This window comes from Meriones unguiculatus, chromosome X (genome assembly GCF_030254825.1).
Source record: "Meriones unguiculatus strain TT.TT164.6M chromosome X, Bangor_MerUng_6.1, whole genome shotgun sequence".
In the NCBI taxonomy this organism is placed as follows: domain Eukaryota; kingdom Metazoa; phylum Chordata; class Mammalia; order Rodentia; family Muridae; genus Meriones; species Meriones unguiculatus.
Window position 1 is genome coordinate 64550093 of NC_083369.1, and position 24020 is coordinate 64574112.

At 39.0% G+C, this 24020-nt stretch overlaps 1 protein-coding gene across 1 annotated transcript in view; it reads left to right on the forward strand.

Annotated features, from left to right (window-relative positions):
• The window catches only part of Col4a5 (collagen type IV alpha 5 chain), a 297510-nt gene that overhangs the window by 128913 nt on the left and 144577 nt on the right, over nucleotides 1–24020 (forward strand). Inside the window, 6 exon segments of the mRNA XM_060375633.1 lie at nucleotides 1122–1166; nucleotides 1251–1313; nucleotides 16516–16569; nucleotides 16901–16927; nucleotides 20357–20437; nucleotides 21769–21831. Of these exon segments, the coding sequence (XP_060231616.1) occupies nucleotides 1122–1166; nucleotides 1251–1313; nucleotides 16516–16569; nucleotides 16901–16927; nucleotides 20357–20437; nucleotides 21769–21831 (333 nt within the window).

Genomic DNA, 24020 nt, shown 5'->3' on the forward strand with positions numbered 1-24020 from the left:
TCATTCAGTTACTTTATTTGGAACAACGCAAGATAATGAATAATAAAGCCCATTTGCACAAAGCATCTCCACTCACACTCTCAATGAGACTGCAAATTGCCTCCATTAAAGACTACAAATCACAAATTTAATTAGGCCTTGAAAAAGAGACTGAGGTCTGACTCAGATGGCCTATAAGTAAATCCTGTCTAAGAAAGATCACTTCCAACTGTTAAACACTTACTTGTGATACACAACATGTACTTATTTTTGTTTTCCTGTTATAGTATAGTTATTACATTTTTGAGATAAGGTCTTACTATATAGACCTGTCTAGACATAAACTCACGAACAGTTTTGGCATTAAAAGTGTGTGCCACCATGCACATTATTTTTTGAAACTCATTTTGTGTCATGCTTGATCTGGTAAGAATCATTTTAACTTTGGTCCCTGCCCATTGTCCTTTCTACAGTAGTCACTGATCGCTGAGCCTTCCTTGCTTTCTGGCACCCAATCTTTCAAAAACATCTTTTGCTTTCTTTCTCCAAACTTTGCTCTACTAGTGCTGCAGTCAAAAACCTAAAATCTCATGTTGGGTTTTCTAATTTGTAGTGTCCCTTTGGGATGGATGTATAAAAGTGAATTAAAGGATATGTATGTGTGTGCCCAATTTTTGTAGGCATTTCCAAATTTCCTGCCATAACATTTGAGTTTATGTTGTCAGCACAGACAAAAGTGCCATTTTCCGTATGTTCTCACCAACATAAATAGTTTTCAAATTGTATTTTGCTAATCCCAAGAGGGAAATTTAATTAAAAAATAAGTTTATGGTTACATTAATATCTTCAGAGGGAGAATCATTTGTTCCCCTTTCATCTCCTAATAAATTCATTATTCACAAGCCTGAAAGAACTTTATTTATTAAGGCAGGCATTTCATCCACACTTTGCTTGTAGCTTCTAACTGTAATGAAGAATATATGCTTACAAACAGGAGTCTCTAATTTTCTATAAAAGAAACATTAAAGTCACCTATATGAAAGAGCTTTTGTGTAGTTCTTAAAATAACAGTCATTGCTAACAGTGAGGCACATTTTGTAACAGCCTCCTTATTGACTCAAGGTACTTCTTTATTGTTACAGGGTCCTCCTGGACTTCCTGGATTTCCAGGAACACCAGGTCTTCCTGTAAGTATGATTTTTTTCATTATTTTAAAATCCCCTAAAAGTAATCTAAGAAACATTGTAAGTGTGTTATATGCCTTTTCAAAGGGAATGCCAGGCCATGATGGTGCTCCAGGATTTCAAGGTATCCCTGGATGCAACGGAACCAAGGTGAGGTTTATGGAACTTAATTTTGGATGGTATGCTGATCATACTAGATTTAACAGTCTGAAAAGAGACAGTGTGGTTTTGTGTCTAAGACAACATTTTCAGTCTATTAAACTTCAGTAATTATTTAAGCCTGTCTAACTAGTGGAGATAGTGCATTGGGTTAGAGGTTACTTTAAAAATCTTTGAGTAAAGTAGTATGAATATTAAAAGTGATTTAGGTATATGTGTTTCACATACTATGGAAGTTGTTATGAGTAATACTTGGTATTCTCTTATTAATTTTACTTTTAAAAATAGGTACTATTTAATTTGTTTCTACTTAATGTTTTAATTTAAAAATTTGTCATATGTTATTGATATAGTGGAGGAAAGGGATCATGTATACCAAGGAGCACATATGGAGGTCATATGACAACCTGTGGGAGTTCATCTCCTTCCACCATGTGGGAGATGGGTATCAAATTCAGATTTTCTGAACCTTGGCAGCAGGCACCTCTACATACTGAACCATCTCACTGATTCATGCTTATTTTTCTTTTTTTTTAAACTTTCTTAAATGTCACCATGAAAGCCACAAGTTTTTGATCATCAAAAATGATGTGCTTAACAACAACAACAACAACAACAAACAAACAAACAAACAAAAAACCTTTAGATAATGGCACTTTGCTTGTTTGTATTCAACAAACTGACATTGATATACAGCAATAGATAATGAGGAAAATTCATTCTTAAATGATATTCTGTAGCTTCTTATTTTCTCGCTTTTATTTCGTTTCTTAAGTAAATGCACTATTTATGTTTATCCTTTTAGCGTTTTCTGTTTGTGAATAATATTTTGTAAAACTATATCTACCCATCCTTATGGAAAAAGAGAGAGAAAGACCTGGAGAGGATAGGAACTCCACAAGGAGAGCAACAGAGCCAAAATACCAGGGCCCAGGGGGCTCTGCAGTGACCGATACTCCAACTAAGGACCATGCATGGAGAGGACCTAGACCCTCTGTTCAGAGGAACCCCATAAGCTGTTCAGTTTCCAAGTGGGTTTCCCTAGTAAGGTGAACAGGGGCTGTTTCTGACATGAACTCAGTGGTAAGCTCTTTAATCAGCTTCCCCTGGGTGTGCATCCTTGCCAAGATACAGAGGAAGATGATGCAGCTAGCCTGGATGAGAACTAATATGCTAGGGTCAGTTAAAAGGGGAGGAGGTCCACCCCTATCATAGGACTGGGGAAAGGACATAGAGGGAGAAGAAAGAGTGTGGGTGAAACTGGGAGGAGACAAGGGAGGGGGTTGCAGAGGGGATACAAAGTGAATAAATTATAATAAATAAATATATGAATAAAATTAAATTAAAAACTATATTTAACCCTATATTTTTAAATTGATGGCATGCCAGATTTTTACAATAGGATGTATACTTTAGCTTTTTGCGTTACAGTGAATATGTTTTCTGAGAATTTTTAAGGCATACATCAAATCAACACAATGCTTTTAAATCCCATTATTTCCCAGGTCTCTGTTACCTTTGCCAATAATATATTTTTTTTCTTGACACAGTGTCTCACTATGTAGCCCTGGCTAGCCTCAAACTTACAGAAATCCACCTGCTGCTACTTCATAAGATCTAGAACTAAATGTGCAGCATGCATGCCCCAACAATTACAATTGTGTTTTTTATTTTTTATTTTTTCCTTTTATTGTTTTTTCAAGACAGGGTTTTTCTGTATAGCCTTGGCTGTCGTGGAGCTCACTCTGTAGATGAGGCTGGCTTTAAACTCACAATGATCCACTTGCCTCAGCCTCCTGGGTGCTGGGACTAAAGGCATGTGCCACCTCTACCACCACCATCCTGCTCAATTATAAAATTTTTAACATGTAGATTTGTAAGACAAATATCCAGATTTGAGAGATTTGTTTGTGATTTTCATTCTAGTTCAGGCAGTCTCTTTGATGATAGGACCAATGGAAAATTTGTTTATATGACACATTTCACTAGAAAGTGAACTATCTTGTTCCTATGCTGATGATATATCTATGTTTTAGATTTACAGTTGTTTCTTCATCTTTTAGGTGTGTGTGTGTGTGTGTGTGTGTGTGTGTATGTGTGTGTGTGTGCATGTGCCTGTGTGTGTTTGTGAGCCTGTGTGTTTTGCCAGCATGCCTTATGCAACAAAAAGATCAGTACTGAATTTAAACAGTGAAGTCAAATGCATATGCAGATATATGTTGTATAATTAAAAAGATCTTTTTCACGAATTCATTCTTTCCTAGATACAACAATTAATTTATGTTTGAGGGCATCATTTATGTAATAGGTTTTATGTAAATTAAATGGTTTTATTGCAAATATTGCCAGATTAAAATTTTCTTAAATTTCTCATTAGGTATGTAAAACATGAATCCTAAAGTTGCAGCTACAATGTATGGATTCTTTTTTTTTCCCCTTCACTTTATCTATCTATCTATCTGTCTGTCTGTCTGTCTGTCTGTCTGTCTGTCTATCTATCTATTTATATTTTTTAATATTAGTTACAGTTTGGAACTTTGTATCCCTACTGTATCCCACTCCCTCTTTCCCTGCCAATCCTGCCCTCCAACCCTCATCTCCTCCCTGCCCCTTTCCAAGTCCACTGATAAGGGAGAACCTCCTCCCCTTTCGTCTGATACTGGTTTATCAGGTGTCTTCATGACTGACTGCAAAATTTTCCAATGTGGCCTAGCAAGGCTGCTCCTCCCGGGGTGTGTGTGTCAAAAAGTCCACCATCGAGTTCATGTCAGATACAGTCCCAGTTCCCCTTATTAGGGTACCCACTTGGATACTGAGCTACCAAGGGCTACATCTGAGCAGGGGCTCTAGGTTGCATCGATACATGGTCCTTGTTTGGAGAAACAGTCTCATAAAATATCCCTGTGCCCAGATATATTTGGTCCTTGTAGAACTCCTGTCCTCTCCAGGTCGTATTAACCCCCCCCCCTTTTTTTTATTCACTGCATTCTGCCAGGGGTTTGGTTATGAGTCTTTTTTTTTTTCAATGCAGTTTATTCAGGAACCTTGAACAATCATCTAACCCTGGGGAAAGCCAGCCCACAGCTTAAATAGCCTCTGGGTAGCCAACACCAGCATGCCATGTGGGGAATGCAGATAAGTCCACATACATGGAAGCAAGCCAGATCCTCAGCCTTAGCCAAATGTGGAGTTGTTTGTGACAGAGAGCATTCACCATCGGGAAGGTGGAAGGCAGAAACCAGCTCCATCTTTAAGGCGCGGCATTACGCAGCTCTCTACAGTTCCCCCTTTTTGTTTTAGACTCCTCAGGCAAGAGTAGAGGTCTGATCTCTGATATTAGAAATAAATTGGGACTTTGTACCAATGTTCATTTAGGTGTCATCTGCCCAAAGAGCATCAGACCCGTCAGATACCTTTTTCTCAGAGGCGGGACCTGGGGCATCAACCCGCATGCAATCAGACATGCTCTTCTCTGGGTCCAAAGCGGCTGACCCTGAGTGCAGTGCTTAGCCTCGCATCCTGAGCATAACATTTTAGCTTTTTATGGTAGCCAACCTTGCTTGGGGAGACTGTCCTGCTTCAATGGCTGTAAAGGCCTGAATGATCATGGCTGCATTACGCTGTTGTGAGACTCTAATCTTGCATATACACCACAGGCAAACCAAGGAGACCAACACCAGAAGGCCTGCTAACGCTCCCATGCCCGCCCATTCCTTCAGATGATTCATGGCTGCAACAATCCATGGTGATAATACTGTGGCTAGTCCTGCATCCACTCTGGTAGAATTTACCGTGATAATGGCCACTCTCAGCTGTTCCATCGTAGTATCGAATTCTCCAGTCCAATTACCTAAAATATAGCTAGACAATTGTTTAGACAGATTTGCAGCACAGGAAAAATTCTCATGTTGTATGCTAGTGACACAAAGTCCAGCATTCTTTCATTGACAGCCAAGTTGAGCGATTTGCCATAGGGTATCAATTTGCTCCTGCACGAGGTCAATCCTCTGATTGAACACCATCAAGCCTCCTTTTAGTTGAGCATTAATTCCTTTTTGTACAACTAAGGCATGAGCTACATTGGCTAAAAGATTATTCAGGGTCTGAGCAGTCTGCATAGTATGACTCCCGGCTAATGCCATGGTGGTAGCTCCAACAGCCACCAATGAGATGGCAGTAACAATGGTGGCTGTAGTTCCAAGATCCCTTTTCTGTCTGAAGAGAGTCATAGCGTGAGGGGCATCAATGGGCACAGGCACCCAGTGAGGCATGCGAGTAACCAGGGCATACCTAAATTCACTAGCATTCCGGCATTGGGCAAAAAAGCAAGTATCATTACCACAATTACTTGGCTCTATCTGGCTAACAATGAATAAAAATGGGGGATATAGACAAACAGGTGTGGGCTTATAGGAAATATTATGAGAAGCCTTAACCCCCTCGTTGGAACATCCTGCGTCAGTTCTAGAACTAGCAGTGGTGGTGTCCGAGGTCTGAGTAGGTTCAGGAGACCATTGCCCCCAGGGGCGAGACGTGCTCCATGCCAATTGACTAACTCCACGTTTTTCTCCACTTTTGAAAGTCATTTAAGATTCTTAAATTATTTTCCCTTTTTTTAAAAAAATTTTCATCAATTACACTTTATTCATTCTGCATCCCCCCATAAGCCCCTCCCTCCTCCCCTCCCAATCCCACCCTCCCTCCTCCCTCTGCATGCATGCCACTCCCCAAGTCCACTGATAGGGGAGTTTCTCCTCTCCTTTCTGATCTTAGTCCATCAGTTCACATCAAAAGTGGCTGCATTGTCCTCTACTATGGCCTTGTAAGTCTGCTCCCCCCCCCAGGGGGAGGTGAACAAAGAGCAGGCGAATCAGATTATGTCAGAGGCAGTCCCTCTACACATTACTATGTAACCCAATTGGACTCTGAACTGCCCTGGGCTACATCTGTGCAGGGGTTCTGGGTTATCTCCAAGAATAGTCCTTGGTTGGAGTATGAGTCTCTGGGAAGTTCCCTGTGTTCAAACTTTCTTGTTCTGTTGCTCTCCTTGTGAAGACCCTGTCCTCACCAGCTCTTACTATTTCCCAGTTCTTACATAAAATTCCATTCACTCTGCCCAACAGTTGCCCATCAGGCTCAGCATCTGCTTTGATAGTCTGTAGGGCAGAGGCTTTCAGAGGCCCTCTGTGGTAGGTTCCTAGGTTGTTTCCTGTTTTCTTTTTCTTCTGATGTCCATCCTCTTTGCCTTTCTGGATGGGGATTGGAAATTTTAGTTCGGGTTCTCTCTCTTGCTTAGTTTCGTTAGATGCACAGGTTATAGTGGGTTTGTCCAATGTTGTATGTCTTTATGAGTGAGTATATACCATGTGTATATACTCACTTTTTGCTTCTGGGACAACTCACTCAGGATGATCTTTCCATATCCCACCATTTACCTGCAAATTTCATGATTTCCTTATTTTTTATTGCTGAGTAGTATTCCATTGTGTAGATGTACCACAATTTCTGCATCCATTCTTCCGTTGAGGGGCATCTGGGTTGTTTCCAGCTTCTGGCTATTACAAATTAAGCTGCTACAAACCTGGTTGAGCACATGTTCTTTTTGTATACTTAAGCCTCTTTTGGATATATGCCTAGGAGTGGTATGGCTGGATCTTGGGGAAGCACTATTCCTAGTTGTCTGAGAAAGCGCAGATTGATTTCCAGAGTGGTTGTACAAGTTTACATTCCCACCAGCAGTGGAGACGGGTTCCCCTTTCTCCACACCTTCTCCAGCATGTGTTGTCACTTGAGTTTTTGATCTTGGCCATTATGATGGGTGTAAGGTGAAATCTCAGAGTTGTTTTGATTTGCATTTCCCTAATGGGTAGTGAGGTTGAGCATTTCTTTAAGTCCTTTTCTTCCATTCGGTATTCCTCTACAGAGAATTCTCTGTTTAGCTCTGTTCCCAGTTTTTCAAATGGATTACTTGGTTTCCTGCTTTTCAGCTTCTTTAGTTCTTTATGTATACTGGATATGAGTCCTTTGTCAGATAAAGGGTTGGTGAAGATTCTTTCCCAATCTGTAGGCAGTCGCTTTGTTTTGTTGATGGTTTCCTTTGCTTTGCAGAAGCTTTTCAGTTTCATGAGGTCCCATTTACTGATTGTTGCTCTTAGAGCCTGTGCTGTTGGTGTTTTGTTCAGGAAGTTTTCTCCTGTACCAATGAGTTCTAGGGTATTCCCCACTTTTTTTTCTAGCCGATTTAATGTGTCAGGTTTTATGTTGAGGTGTTTGATCCACTTGGACTTCGGTTTTGTGCAGGGTGATAAGTATGGATCTATTTTCATTTTTCTGCATGTAGACATCCAGTTAGACCAGCACCATTTGTTGAAGATGCTATCTTTTTTCCATTGTATGGTTTTGGCGTCTTTGTCAAAGATCAGGTGTCCAGAAGTGTGTAGGTTTATTTCTGGGTCCTCGGTTCGGTTCCATTGATCCACTATTATGTTATTATGCCAGTACTATGCAGTTTTTAAAACTTTTGCTCTATAGTATAACTTAAGAACAGGGATGGAGATACCTCCAGAAGATCTTTTATTGTAGAGGATTGTTTTAGCAATTCTGGGTTTCTTGTTATTCCATATGAAGTTGAGAATTTTTTCTTTCCAGGTCTGTAAAGAATTGTGTTGGTATTTTGATGGGCATTGCATTGAATCTGTAGATTGCTTTTGGTAAGATGGCCATTTTTACTATGTTAATCCTGCCAAGCCATGAACATGGGAGATCTTTCCATCTTCTCATATCTTCTTCTAATTCTTTCTTCAGAGACATGAAATTTTTTTCATACAAGTCTTTGACTTCCTTGGTTAGGGTTACTCCGAGGTACCTTATGTCATTTGTGGCTAATGTGAAGGGTGTTGTTTCCCTAATTTCTTTCTCAGCCCTTTTGTCTTTTGTATACAGGAGGGCTACTGTTTTTTTTTTTTTTTTTTTTAGTTAATTTTGTATCCGGCCACTTTGCTGAAGGTGTTTATCAGCTGGAGCACTTCCCTGGTAGAGTTTTTGGGGTAACTCACGTATACTATCATATCATCTGCAAATAGTGATAATTTGACTTCCTCCTTTCCAATTTGTATCCCCTTGATCTCCTTCAACTGTCTTATTGCTCTAGCAAGGACTTCCAGAACTATGTTGAAGAGATATGGAAAGAGTGGGCAGCCTTGTCTTGTCCCTGATTTCAGTGGGATTGCTTTAAGTTTCTCTCCATTCAGTTTGATGCTGGCTATAGGTTTGCTGTATATTGACTTTAGTATGTTTAGATATGTGCCTTGTATCCCTGATCTCTCCAATACTTTAAACATGAATGGATGTTCGATTTGTCAAATGCTTTTTCAGCATCTAGGGAGATTATCATGTGGTTTTTTTCTTTCAGTTTGTTAATATGGTGGATCACATTGATGGATTTCCATATATTGAACCACCCCTGCATACCTGGGATGAAGCCTACTTGTTCATGGTGGATGATATCTTTGATGTGTTCTTGTATTCGGTTTGCGAGTATTTTGTTAAGTATTTTTGCATCAATGTTCATAAGGGAGTTTGGCCTGAAGTTCTCTTTTTTTGTTGGGTCTTTGTGAGGTTTAGGTACCAAGGTGACTGTGGCTTCATAGAATGAGTTTGGTAATGTTGTTTCTGTTTCGATTTTGTGGAATAGTTTGAAGAGAACTGGAGTTAGCTCTTTTTTGAATGTTTGGTAGAATTCTGCGCTGAAACCATCAGGTCCTGGGCTTTTATTGGATGGGAGACTTTCGATGACTGCTTTTATTTCCTTGGGGGATATAGGACTATTTAATTAATTTACCTGGTTCTGATTTAGCTTTGGTAAGTGGAATCGATCAAGAAAATTGTCCATTTCATTTAAATTTTCAAATTTTGTTGTATATGGAATTTTGAAGTAAGTCTTAATGATTGCTTGGATTTCCTCAGTGTCTGTAGTTATTTCCCCCTTTTCATTTCTGATTTTGTTGATTTGGATGGTGTCTCGCTGCCTTTTAGTTAGCTTGGCTAAGGGTTTGTCTATCTTGTTGATTTTCTCAAAGAACCAGCTCTTGGTTTCATTGATTCTTTGAATTGTTTTATTTGTTTCTAATTGATTGATTTCAGCCCTGATTTTGATTATTTCCAGCTGTCTGCTCCTTCTTGGTGTGTCTGCTTCTTCTTTTTCTAGGGTTTTTAAGTGAGCCATTAAGTTGCTTGAATGCACTGTCTCAAATTTCTTCTTGAGGGCACTTAGTGCTACGTACTTTCCTCTTAGCACTGCCTTCATTGTGTCCCACAAGTTTGGGTATGTTGTGTCTTCATTTTCATTGAGTTCTAGGAAGATTTTAATTTCTTTCTTTATTTCTTCCCTGACCCAGCTGTCTTTTAGTAGCAAGTTGTTCAGTTTCAATGTATGTGTAGGCTTTTTGCTATTTTTGTTGTTACTGAGGTCCAGCTTTATTCAATGGTGATCAGACAGGATACAAGGGATTATTTCAATCTTCTTGTATCTGTTGAGGCTTGCTTTGTGACCAACTATGTGGTCTATTTTGGAGAAGGTTCCATGAGGTGCTGAGAAGAAGGCACATTCTTTTGTGTTTGGGTGTAAGGTTCTGTAAATGTCTGTTAGGTCCATTTGATTCATGACCTCTGTTAGAGATATTGTTTCTTTGTTTAATTTCTGATTTGTTGACCTGTCCTTTGTTGAGAGTGGGATGTTGAAGTCTCCCACTATTAGTGTGTGGGATCTATGTGTGGTTTAAGTTTTATCAATGTTTCTTTCACAAATGTGGGTGCCCTTGTATTTGGGGCATAGATGTTCAGGATTGTGATGTCTTCTTGGTGGAATTTTCCCTTGATGAGTATGGAGTGTCTTTCCCCATCTCCTTTGATTAATTTTGGTTGAAAGACTATTTTATCAGTTATTAGAATGGCTACTCCTGCTTGCTTCTTGCGTGCATTTGCTTGAAAAGCCATCTTCCATCCCTTTACCCTCAGGTAATGTCTATCTTTGTGACTTAGGTGTGTTTCTTGTATATAACAGATTGCTGGGTTTTGTTTACACATCCATTCTGTTACTCTGTGTGTTTTTATTGGAGAATTAAGTCCATTGATATTGAGAGAGAGTTATGACCAGTGACTGTTAGATCCTTTGAATTTGATGTTGGCTGTGGTCATACGGTTGTGTGCTTGGTAGGTTTTTGTTTTACTGTAGTGGGGTTATTTATTTCCTGTGTTTTCTTGAATGTAGCTAGCTTTCTTGGGTTGTATTTTCCCTTCCAGTGTCTTCTGTAATGTTGGATTTGTTTGTAGGTATTGTTGAAATTTGTTTTTGTCATTGAATATCTTGTTTTCTCCGTCTATGATGACTGAGAGTTTTACAGGGTATATTAGCCTGGGCTGACATCTGTGTTCTCTTAGGGTCTGCATGATATCTGTCCAGGCCCTTCTGGCTTTCATAGTCTCTCTTGAAAAGTAAGGTGTGATTCTAATGGGTTTGCCATTATATGTTACTTGGCCTTTTTCTCTTGCAGCTTTTAGTATTTTTTCTTTGTTCTGTATACTTACTGTTTTGATTATTATGTGGCGGGAGGATTTTCTTTTCTGGTCTAATTTATTGGGTGTTCTGTAGGTCTCTTGTATTCTTATTAGCCTCTCCTTTAAGTTGGGGTAATTTTCTTCAGTGATGGTGTTGAAAATATTTTCTGGGCCTTAGAGCAGTGAATCTTCTTTTTCCTCTATTCCTATTATTCTTAGGTTTTGTCTTTTTATATTGTCTTGAATTTCTTGGATGGTCTATGTCAGGAATTTTTTAGATTTAACATTTTCTTTGACAGATACATCTATTTCTTCCATTGTATCTTCCACACCTGAGATTCGTTCTTCCATTTCTTGTAGCCTATTGGTTATGCTAACCTCTGTAGTTCCTGCTTTCTTCCCTAAGTTCTTTCTCTCCACAATTTCTTCCATTTGTGTTTTTTTTTTTTTTTAATTTTTCCAATTCTATCTTCAGGTCTTGAGCTATTTTGTTGGTTTCCTTCCCCTGTCTGACTGTATTTTCATGTTTTTCTGTCAATTCCTTCAGCTGTTTGTTTGAACAATCCACTGTTTCTTTTATTTCATTCAGTGATTTAAGCATTTCCTCTCTAAAGGCCACAGACTGTTTGGCTGCAGCTTCCCGTATTTCTTCACGGATGGCCATAATCTCCTTGTCTTTAATTTCCTCCATTTCTTTACGGATAGCCATGATCTGTTTGTTTTTATCTTCCTCTAATTCTTTTCGTATTTTATTTGTTTCCTCGGTTATCTTCTTCATGAGCATAGATGTTAGTTCATCTCCTTGGATTTCATATATGCTGGGGTGTCTAGGGCTATTTGCCCCTGGATAACTGGGTTCTGGAGATGCCATATTGCTCTGGCTTTTGTTGGTTGAACTTTTACGCTGTCCTCTACCCATTGGGCTATCTTAGTTGTTTGAATTTAGTTTCTGGTTGTTCCTGGACTCTTGTAGTGGAGAGAATCCCTTTGGCAGGAAGATGGTTTTTCCTGAAGGAAGCCTTCACAGCTTTTTGGGTATAGTCACTGGATGTCCAGTGTTTTGCAGGAGTTGCTACAGCAAACCTCCGGCATAGAGACCTGGGTAGTAACTGTGGTCCTGATTAGTCGAGAGGGCTCTCCTCTCACTGGGAGAAGTCCTGGAGACAGTTGCCCTCCTTCTGGGTTTCTTGCTGTAAATTTAGTGATCAACTGCTGTAACCTGTGTGTCCTGTGTTTTGGTCGGTTTTGTTAGGGATAACTGTTTGCCCCTTGGAGCAGTATCTGTGGGTTGATCTCAGGGTTCCCGGTCTTTTGTAGGTTTGAGTTTGGGGCTCTGTGCCCCAGAACCCAAGAGGTAATCTGTGGTGGGTGAGTACTGCTCTGGTGTCTTGGGGCACAGAGTTCTGCCTGTAAGGTGTAGTTGGTACAAAGCAGGCCTCTGGGGTGGTGGAGCGTGTGCCCACCTGCTAGTCTGCGGGAGCTGAGTTTCCAATCACTCTGTGCTCCCTGTTTGGGACCAGATCTGTGATGGCTGTGCGTACTCACCTGTTTGCGATCTGCAGGCTGCTAGACTTTCCCTAGGTGACCCCAGTAGCACGGTTTCTTCCTTCCCTGTGGGGTCCTCTCTGGACAGGGGTTCCCAGTCCCTGTTGTTCTGGGGCTTGCAGCTTGTCTGTACCGCTGAGCTGAGCGCGCAGCTCTCTGCGCGGCAGGAGCTCAGTTGTGTTGGAGGTGGGTACCGGCCGTCCTAGAGATCTCCGGGGAAAGACTGGGTGACCCGTGATCAGACTGGCAACTTTGCTTCCCCATGGGGTTTTCTTGCGACTGGGACTCCCAGTCTCAGGCACCCTTGTGCCCACGGATCAGCCTGGGAAAGTGATTGGGACACGCACACTTGCGGCTCCAGCCTGGAGACACAAAGCCCGCGTTACCCGGGATTTCTTCTGGGTTCTGGCTGGGTAGCTGTGAGTGGACCCTACCGATTCCCACACCGTGGGAGCCTCCCCTCACCTGGGAAACACGACTGATGTAGTTTCAGGGCCCAGAGTTCAGTCTCCTGGTCTCTGCACGGAGAGTGCTGTCCTGCTTCTCAAACGTGGTGCTCTCCCGGCGCCGCCATCTTGGCTCCCCCGCCCCTGGAATTTATTCTTTTAACCGGCACTTGGCTACTACCAAGCCAAAAGCTGAGAATAACATCGGAAACAACTGAGGACTGTAGAAGAGATTTCTACCTCTTTTACATTGTCCACCTACCCATTGTCCCCTGGTTATGAGTCTTAATATCTGCTTTGATACACTGCTAGGTAGAGTCTGTCAGAGGCTCTCTGTGGTAGGCTCCTGTCCTGTTTCTTGTTTGCTCCTACATCCAATGTCCATCCCATTTGTCTTTCTAAGTGAGGATTGATCATATCCTGGGTCCTCTTTCTTGTTTATCTTCTTTAGGTGGATAGATTTCAGTATATTTATCCTATTTATAGGTCTATATAAGTGAGTATATACCATGTGTGTCTTTCTGCTTTTGGGATACCTCACTCAGGATGGTCGTTTTTAGGTCCCACCATTTGCCTGAAATTTCATAATTTCCTCGTTTTTAATTTCTGACTAGTATTCCATTGTGTAAATGTACCACAATTTCTGTATCTATTCCTCAACTGAGAAACATCTGGGTTGTTTCCAGGTTATGGCTATTACGAATAAAGCTGCTACAAATATGGTTGAGCAAACGTCCTTGTTGTGTACTTGAGCCTCTTTTGGATATATGCTTAGGAGTGGTATAGCTGGATCTTGAGGAAGCACTATTCCTAATTGTCTGAGAAAGCGCCAGATTGCTTTCCAGAGTGGTTGTACAAGTTTGCATTCCCACCAGCAATGGCGGAGGGTTCCCCTTTCTCCACAACCTCTCCAGCATGTATTGTCACTTGAGTTTCTGATCTTAGCCATTCTGGTGGGTGTCAGGTGAAATCTCAGGGTAATTTTGATTTGCATCTCTCTGATGACTAAGGACATTGAGCATTTCTTTAAGTGTTTCTCTGCCATTCTGTATTCCTCTACTGAGAATTCTCTGTTTAGCTCTGTACCCCATTTTTTAATCGGATTGCTTGATTTGCTGCTTTTTAACTTCGTTAGTTCTTTATATATTTTGGATATCAGCTTTCTGTCAGATGTACGGTTGGTGATGATCCTTTCCCAGTCTGTAGGCTGTCGTTTTGTTCTGATGACTATGCCCTTTGCTTTACAGAAGCTTTTCAGCTTCATAAGGTCCCATTTATCAATTGTTGCTCTTATAGCCTGTGCTGTTGGTGTTCTGTTCAGGAAGTTGTCTCCTGTGCCAATGAGTTCCAATGTCTTACCCACTTTTTCTTCTAACCGATTTAGTGTATCTGGTTTTATGTTGATATCTTTGATGCACTTGGACTTTAGTTTTGTGCAGGGTGATAAATGTGGATGTATTTCCATTTTTCTGCATGTAGACATCCAGTTGGACCAGCACCATTTTTTGAAGATGCTGTCTTTTTTTCCATTGAATGGTTTTGGCTTCTTTGTCAAAAATCAAGTATTCATAGGTGTGTGGGTTTATTTCTGGGTCTTCTGTTCAGTTCCATTGATCCTCCTTTCTGTTTCTATGCTAATGTTTCTAAACCCAATATGGAGAATGCTTCCTTTCTCTGTGGACTTATTGGTTTTTGTATTGTTTTTTTTTTTTTTGGACCTATTTTTCTCTATATAAATGGTGATGCACAGAAGGCCATTCGACAATAAATCAAAAGCACAGAGACTTAGTAATTTTGCCCTTTAAATACCTTATGACAGTTGAGTGACATCTGGGTTGTTTCCAGATTCTGGGTATTATGAATAAAGCTGCTACAAACATGGTTGAGCAAATGTCCTTTTTGTATGCATGAGCATATTTTGAATATAAGCCTAGGGGTGGTATAGTTGGCTCTTGAGGAAGAACTATTCCTAATTGACTGAGAAAGAACTAGATTGATTTCCAAAGTGTTTGTACAAGTTTACATTCTCTCCAGCAATGGAGGAGTGTCCTCCTTTCTCCCCTCTCCAACATGTATTGTCACTTGAGTATTTGATTTTAGCCATTTTGATGGATATGGAAATTGTGGTACATTTACACAATAGAATATTACTCAGCAATTATAAATAAGGAAATCATGAAATTTGCAGGCAAATGTTGGGAAGTAGAAAAGATCATCCTGAGTGAGGTATCCCAGAATCAGAAAGACACACATGATATATACTCACTTCTAAGTGGATATTAGACATACAATATATGATAAACATACCAAAATCTGTACACTTAAGAAGCTAAGCAAAAAGGAGGAGCCTGGGTAAAATGATCAGTCCTCACTGAGAAAGGCAGATAAGATGGACATCTGAAGAGGAAAAAAAAAAAAAAAAGACAGGGAACAAGACAGGAGCCACACAGGGCCTCTGAAAGACTATACCCAGCAAGGTATCAAAGCAGGTGCTGAGAATCATAGCCAAACTTTGAGCAGAGTGCAGGGAATCTTACGAAAGAAGTGGGAGATAGTAAGATCTGCAGAGGACAGGAGCTCCACAAGGAGAGCAACAAAGCCAAAAAATTTGGGCTCAGGGGTCTTTTCTGAGACTGATACTCTTACCAAGGACCATGCATGGAGATAACCTAGAACCCTTGCACAGATTTAGCCCATGGAAGTTCAGTCTCCAAGTGGATTCCCTAGTAATGAGAACAGGGTCTGTCTCTGACATGAACTCAGTGGCTGGCTCTTTGATCACCTCCCTCTGAGGGGAAAGCAACCTTACTAGACCACAGAGGAAGACAATGCAGCCGGTCCAGATGAGACCTGATAGGCTAGGGCCAGAGGGAAAGGGAGCAGGTCCTCCCCTATCAGTAGACTTGGGGAGGGGCATGGGAGGAGATGAGGGAGGAAGAGGATGAGGAAGGAGGCTACAGCTGGGATAGAAAGTGAATAAACTGTAATTAATAAAAAAAACATAATTAAAAAACCTTCTGGCAGGTTTGTTTGTAGAACTCCTGTAGCATACATAAATATTTAAATAGAATGTGTGTTGGTGTTCTTCTATCTCAATTTTAAATGTTGTTTTCTGAACCAAATGTCTGTGTAGTAAATGAAAAAGAGTGGGTACATAAAAAATATAATGGCCTGAAATTGCTCAAACTGTTGTTACTGTCTTCTTGGTTTTAATAACAGTTTTCTTTGCCATCTTTTCCTTTTTACAAAAACTAATTTTAAATAGTTTACAATAAAGGAAAAGCAGAATGATAAATTTGAAATAAGAATTTATATAACACATGGTCAGGAAATTACCATTTCATTTTTCCTTTACTGTAAAATATTTAATGTGATAATTATCAGAATTCTCTGGTGTTATGGTATCAAAATAGATTTTTCAAAAGAAAATGACTGTGGTAGAGTTTTCCCTTTAACTTTCTCTGGAGTAGTTGAGTAGGGATAAAAGTACCTTGTTTGGTAGGTTAAATTGCAATGGATAGTTGATACTGAGGTAATTGAAAGTGGATGCTAATGAATCTTTGGTGATCTGGTATGTTTCAAATGACTTTTAAAAATGTTGACTATTTCTTCTTTCTCTACACTCTTTTTTTTTTAACTCCTTTTAGGGAGAACGTGGATTTCCAGGAAGTCCAGGGTTTCCTGGTTTACAAGGTCCTCCTGTAAGTTCTAAAATTCAGAATTCAAATGAACTCAAGAAGTAACAGAAAAGGTGTGGCTACAAATTTCATTCATATGGAACAAAGTCACATATTTAAAGTAGCAAACTAGGGAATTTTTTTAAAGGAATGGCTAAAAGAGCTTCATGCTGAAAAAATCAAGGATTCTATGATAGTTAATATAAATGTTACATGTAAGAATCCTATAATATAAATATTCTGACGTGATCTCATAGAATTTTTTTTTCAGATTGCTTTCTTTTGTATAACATGTGTTCTTTTGTTTACTTCTGCCCAATTATCATAAAACCCCCTTCTTTCTTTTTAACAATAGGGACCTCCTGGGATTCCAGGTATGAAGGTAAGTATCTCATGCTGAGAAGATATAAATAAATAAAACATGTAGAAAGCCTGCAACTGCAGTAAGTTAGTAACTACAACTTCTGTCTACAAATGGATACATATAGAACTTACGAAATTACACATGGAGAGTAAACTCTTTAAGTAGTATACTGTGTAATTTTATGTACTGAAATTCTTGAAAAATGTATGCGTGTTGCTCCACCTCTGTTTCAAATTGTTTCTAATCACATTTTAATAGCACTGACTGCTGGTTCTCTCTAGAAGTATTCTTTTCCTAAAATTTATTTATTTATTTATTCAATTTACATCCCAACCCTATAACTCTCCGTCCTCCTGGTCCCACAGTCTCTCCTTCTTCCCACATTCTCCCTTCCCTATTCCTCAGATAAGGGGAGCCCTACCCACCGGAGCCCCACTTGCCCACCCACCCCAGCTATTCAAGTCCTTTCAGGACTGAGCTTGTCTTCTTCCCCTCTGGCCTGGCAGGCAATGCTGCCAGGGGGAAGTGATCAGAATGCAGGCAACAGAGTCCATGTCAGAAATAGCCCCTGCTCCTCTTACTAGGCTATGCACATGAAGGCTGAGCTTCCCATCTGCTACATCTATGTAGGGGGCCTAGGTCCAGTCTATGCACTGACCTTGGTTGGTGCTTCAGTATCCACAATCCCCTCTGGGCCCTGATTATTTGGCTCTGTTGGTCTTCTTGTGGAGCTCCTGGCACCTCCATGTTCTTCTATCTTTCCTTACACTTTTCCACAAGACTCTTTATGTTTCACCCAATGTTTGGCTGTGAATCTCACCATCTGTTTTGCCTCTCAGAGGATAGCTATGCTAGGCTCCTGTGTGTATAGCAGAATATTGCTAATAATGTCGGGGCTGGCGCTCTCTCTCTCATGGGGTGGGTCTCAGGTGGGGTCAGGCATGGATTGGACATTCCTTCAACCTCTGCTTTATCTTTATCCCTGCATATCTTACAAGCAGGGTAATTTTTGGGTCAAAGTTATGTGGTAGTTTAGTGATCCCTTTCCTCCACCTGGAATCCTGTCTTTTTAGTCTCAGCTAGAGTCTCCCCCATATACTCCCAGAAACTTACCCTGTCTTAGGTCTCCAGCTTGTCTCAGAGATGCTCCTGCCCACAGTTTTTCTTCTCCCTAGGTCTCAGCTCCACCCTCATTTCTCTCTGGGACCCCTCTCCTACTTTTCCCTCTCTTCACCCATTCTGCTGTTTATTCTATTTCTCCTGAGTGAGATTTAAGCATCCTCGCTTGGGTCCTTCTTGTTACTCTTCTTTGAGTCTGTGAATTATAGTATGTTGATCCTGTACTGTAAGGTTAAAATCCACTTATAAGTAAGTACATACCATGTGTCTTGATGTATTCCTTATCTTTGGTTTCTGTAACAGTCTAGTCTCCAATACTTTTTCTTCCATTTGATAGTTCTGAATTCTTTAGTACAAGGTGTGTTAATGTCTAGCAATCATTAACACACAAACCTGACTGTTCCTCTTCTTCTATGCCTGTTAACATTAGTCCAAGGTATTTATTCATTGGATGACTATGTAGTCACTGACCATCTGCATTTATAACTTCAAATCAAGCTTCTTTTCTGAGTCCAAGATTTATGTGTTCACCAGCCTCCTTAGAATCTCTGCTCAACCAGCACTCAAGGAGGCAGAGACAGGAGGATCTCTCTGTTAGAGGGAAACCTGGTCTACAAATGGAGTCCAGGACAGCAAAGGCTACACAGGGAAACCCTTTCTCAAATAAACAAAGTAGTCAAACAAAAAAAAAAAAGAAAGAAAATACTAAACAAAATTCTCTGCTCAAATATTTCACAGATGCTCAGGTTAACTTGTCAGAAATTGACCCTCAAATAACCCTTCCCAATCCATTAAATCTCCATATAAAGTATCTGTCACTATATATTACATTATTTTAAAATTATGTTTTATTAATTCTTAAAAAGATGTCCATTCAACATATTTTATTATTTTCAGCCTCCATTCTTCCAGGTCTATCTCCACCTTTCATACTTCATTGCTCTCCCTTCTTTTATAGCTCATTGAGGTCAGTTTGTGCTGTCCATATTCCTGTGTTTGTAAGTCCATCACTGAAGCATAATTACCCTGTCAGAAGCCATATCCCTAAAGAAAATTGACTCTCCCTCACCCAGATGCCATCTGCTGTCAATAACTTCTCATGTAGGGGGTGGGGTTTCACGAGACCCACCTCCCTCCATGCTGCATGTTGACTGGATTAATCTTGTACAGGTAACCAGTTACTGTGAATTCCATTAGGTCCAGAAGACACTGTTTTGCCCTAGTTCTCCTCGACATCTATTACTTATAATTTTCTTGTCCAGTTTTCTATGAAGTTCTCTAAATCTTGGAAGGAGGACTATAATACAAATTGTTCTTATCATGATTGAGCATCCCACTAACACTTATTCCCTGTACGTTGATTAGTTGTGAGTTTCTGCATTAACCATTGCTCACCACACAAAGACACTCCTCTCATGATATCTAAGGGTTGAATCGATTTACACTATGTCAATTTAACAATTAAAGTACTAAATATAAGCCCTGGAGACCATGAGCTTCCCAGCAATGTGTTCTTGGCCATATTTACACTACCAGACCAGAGTTTCCTCCTGTGCAGTGGGCCTTAAAAAACAATCAGAGAGCAGTTGGATACTTCCATAACATTAACCTCTACCTATGGGCATGACTTCTCTTGCTGGTCATTGTTGTAGCAACAGTCTAATCTTAAGCCATTTTTTTCTTTGATCACTAGTATCACTGGTCTGAATTCATCTCATTTAAGACCTTAAAAATGCTGTTTTCTTTTTATAGGAGACTTCCTGCATGCGACATAAGCACTCTACCACTGAGCCAGTGCAGCTTTTAATTTCTTATGGAAAATTATACTTATTTTTCAGGCTGAAACTACATATTCTTTTCACATTACTAATATGACTGCCTAGTTAACTATCTGTATTACTTATTTATCACTCACTCTGCCATTTTGTTTTACTTTATAGACTGAGACAGAATATACTATCATCTTGTTTACTTGCTATGGTTTATGTTTCTCTATTATGATTTTTAGCCTCATGAGAAAAGAGGCTCTACTTTTTTATTACTAAGTGCCCAGACCCTAACACAATTCTTCACAAATACTTTATATCTAATACATATTTTAATTAATGAATAACTAAAAGTGCCACAAACTCTTAATAAATCTATTGTACTTTGGTATAATATGAATACTTTTTAATTTACTTTTCAAAGGTAAATTTGTTCATGAAATTACTGATGTGCTTAAACTTTCACTGTACTTATGCACTAAAATGAACTCTCAGATTATTATTTATGTTCATGCTGATTTTCATGAATGATAATGATTACAACTTATACTTTCTTTTAAAGGGGGAACCAGGCAGTATAATCATGTCTTCACTGCTAGGACCAAAGGGTAATCAAGGATACCAAGGTCCTCCTGGAATACAAGTAAGCATACAGGGATTTTTTTGTTTGTTTACTCCGTGGTTAAATCAGAGGATCATGCAGGTCCTGAACCATCAATACTTTCTGTTTTAGGTATACAAATTATCATGTGAAAATTTTAAGTCATCAATATACTCTTTTTATTCTAAAGTGAGAACAATGTGGGACTGGGAAAGTTTTAACAAGCTACTTTTGCGTACTTTTATCTATATACCCAGTGTCTATGGATATTTGTGTATGTGGCAGCAAAAGTTTGCATCAAAAATAACTTCCTACAAACTTCTTATGCTATAGACAGCAGGAGCATCCATTATAAGTGTTCTTTTTACAGATAAATATCATTGATCTGTCTCTTAAGATATTAAAATGCCATCTGTAATGGCATCAATTATGCATGAGATCTGAGCATACTTTAGAAGATGGAAGGACTGCAATTTATGCATGGTAAACATCAAGTGTAGTCTTAAAAAGGATTGTGTTAGTTTATAAATATACAGAGAGACAGTAATGGCTTTTGAGTATTTATAGATGAGGAAGTCCGTTATCATTTATGAGAATCAATCTCTTCACCCAAAATACAAATCAAGGGGTTTTATTATTTCATCACCAAAATATAATGTTGAATTTTTTTTTCATTTGCTTATTTTTTTTATTCTGCATCTGGCAGTAACAGTCACACTGTCTTAAGTCCATTCAATCTTGTCCTTGATTTTTCATGGAGTATATTATGAATATTTAAAACAAAAATATAACAGAGTACATGTAGAATTTATTCTGATACAATGCAAAATGAACACCTATGAAAGCTCTCAATCCCAACAGAACATTTAAGAACGCAAACACTACAAATAATTCTGAATCGAAATGTTGTTACCTGGAACAGTCTTCTGAATTACCTCAATATATAACTGGCAGCCAGAATAAATTGTTGAAAGTTGCTTTATTCTCTAAACTGTATTAGTTTTCTTTTATAATATGTGATAGTCATGCAAATTTCTGTAATGTGTGTGTTCTCCTTGGTTTGTTAAGGTTCATATTGTTTTGTTCTATTTTTTTATTTAGTTTTCATTATGTATTTATCATGTTTTTATCTATCATTGTTGAACATAACTTTCTGAATGCTATATCCAATCTGTTTTATTGAGTTACCTCATAAGATACTTAGCCTTTCTATCTCTATCTGTATAAATTTTAAGTTCTGATAATAATTCAGGGATATAGACTTATGAAAATAACTTAAGTTTCATACATTTATTTCTTTATAAGACAAGGTAAATGGTTTCATTTCTAAATTTTTGTTTTTCATCCTTTTTTTTTTTCTGTCTATATAACAGGGTCCACCTGGTCCCAAGGGTCTATCAGGTCCAAGTGGTCCTCCAGGACCACCAGGTTTAATGGTAAGTTTCTGTAATTGTATTTTTTCTTCTTTGCTTTTTGACTTACAGATGTGATTACTGACTGTGCTAGTTGAAAGTTAACTTAATTTCAATATTCATGGCTTTAATTTTGTTATTCAGTGGTAACTCTGTTATGGCAAACAGTGCATTATAAGAAAGCAAAGCCCCTACGTTTTTATATAGATGAAAAAAAAATGACACACATAAAAGTAAATATGTGAAATGGAAGCTATACATAGAGCTCAATGATAGAATGCTTGCTTAGCACATATAAGGCCCCGCTCTCTCCAGTGCATAAAAAACAAAGATAATAAATCCTACTATAATACTTAAATTTCATTCTCATCATGATTGGAGTTAAACCTTTGCTTCCATCTTTTTAAAAAGGCAACGAAATTGCATTTTGGTGTCCCATATATTATGTATTTAAGTGACAATTTTCATTAAACCTGTATGGACAATGCCCTTTTTTTTGTGACAATTGGTTCCTACTCTTAAATAGGAGATACTCTATTCTTTGTTCCAGAAGAACCTACTGAAATGCCTTAGTAAAGTCTTAAATCCTCATCCATTCAGTTTGAATTCATTGTAAACATCCTGTAAAGCAGGGAACCCTGGGCCATGACACTTTTTCATAATTCTGCTCTTACAATATTACTGTGGTTGGGTCTGTTAGTAAACCCTGACTTTCTTTAACTCTTGTAAAGTAACTGATTGACTTCACACTTCTGTGTATTTCTTCAATTAACCCGTATTCAACAGAGGAAGCAAAGTCTTAGAAATGACGCTCCAGTATGACATATAGAGAATGCTGATATTAAAAGCAGTATATATAGCAGACAAATGCCTGTTTAACATTTCTTTTTAAATAGTGCCTTTATTCTTGATAATGTGTGTGTGTGTGTGTGTGTGTGTGATAAACATGGTCATATTTATCCTCCATTTCTCCCCTGTAAATCTCCCCATATGTCTATCAACATTTTCCTCCAAACTTCATGTTTTTAAAAAGTAACTCATTAAATTCAGTTATTGCTGCCCATATGTACATGGGTGTGAAGCCATCAGATGCAGTATGGGAATCCTATCAGTGGCCACATCCTCAAGAAAGTGTGATTCTCACTTCCTTAGCAACTGCCAACTGCTGATAGCTCCTCAGTGAGAAGAGGAGCCTGGAGGTCATCTACCCTCTCTATGCTAATATTTTTGCTGGCATGTTATTGTAAATGTTTTGGGTAGGCAATCCCAGTTTCTGTGCAATAAACATATCAACATTTTACAGCACTCCTTATCTTCTGCTTCATATGGTCTTTCTACTTTCTCTTCCTTAATGTTTCCTGAGCCTTGGGAGGGGAGGGGTGTTGATATAAATATCCAGTTTAAGGCTGAGAACCCAATCTCATAGTCTCACCGCTTTGACTAGTGTCTCCCACTGACTACTCCCTAACACAAAAAGGATTTTTAACCAAGGTTAAAAACAGCCCAAATCTATTGGAATAAAAATAAATATCTAAGTGCCATGTAGACGACATGGCCATTTAACAAAATATCATTAAGGTTTTATCATTGTATTTAAGACCTTCTTGGCTTTGGGCTTTTGACCAGGCTTACAGTAAAAAGTTTGTCACTCCTTCCAGTGGAGCAGGCCTCGCATCCATTCAAAAAAAATTATTTGCACAACAGTCATGCACCAGTGGGCATATCTTGTCTAGTAGGTAGGTATTATAGTATGCAGGACCCAGCACTGAGTAAGACCATTATGTGTTTTACTCCCAGTATTCTATGCAGCACCTTTTCGCACTATGAAATCTGGCCACTAGGTAGAAGGTTTCTTGGTGTGTTTGAGATTGGTTTCTTTGAATCCTACTACAAAAATGTGAAGTGTCTTCAACAGTTAGATTTGAACATATAGTGATGGAGGATAACCAAGAAATGTTTATTTAAATTTTCATACCTTGAGACATTTTTACCAACACAAGCACAATGGCATACAACCAAGCTGGATTGAGTATGTGCTTTTTAAAAGTCAACTTCATTGTTTCCCATAATTATGATTAAAAACAGCATGTTCATTGAAGTTGACTTAGTACTTGTGCTACCTATTCCTCTCATATATCAATCGTAATTTTCTGCCTTTGTCAATTCTCAACCTGTCTAGGTTGTTTTAATTAATTGAACTGTGTGCCTCTGAA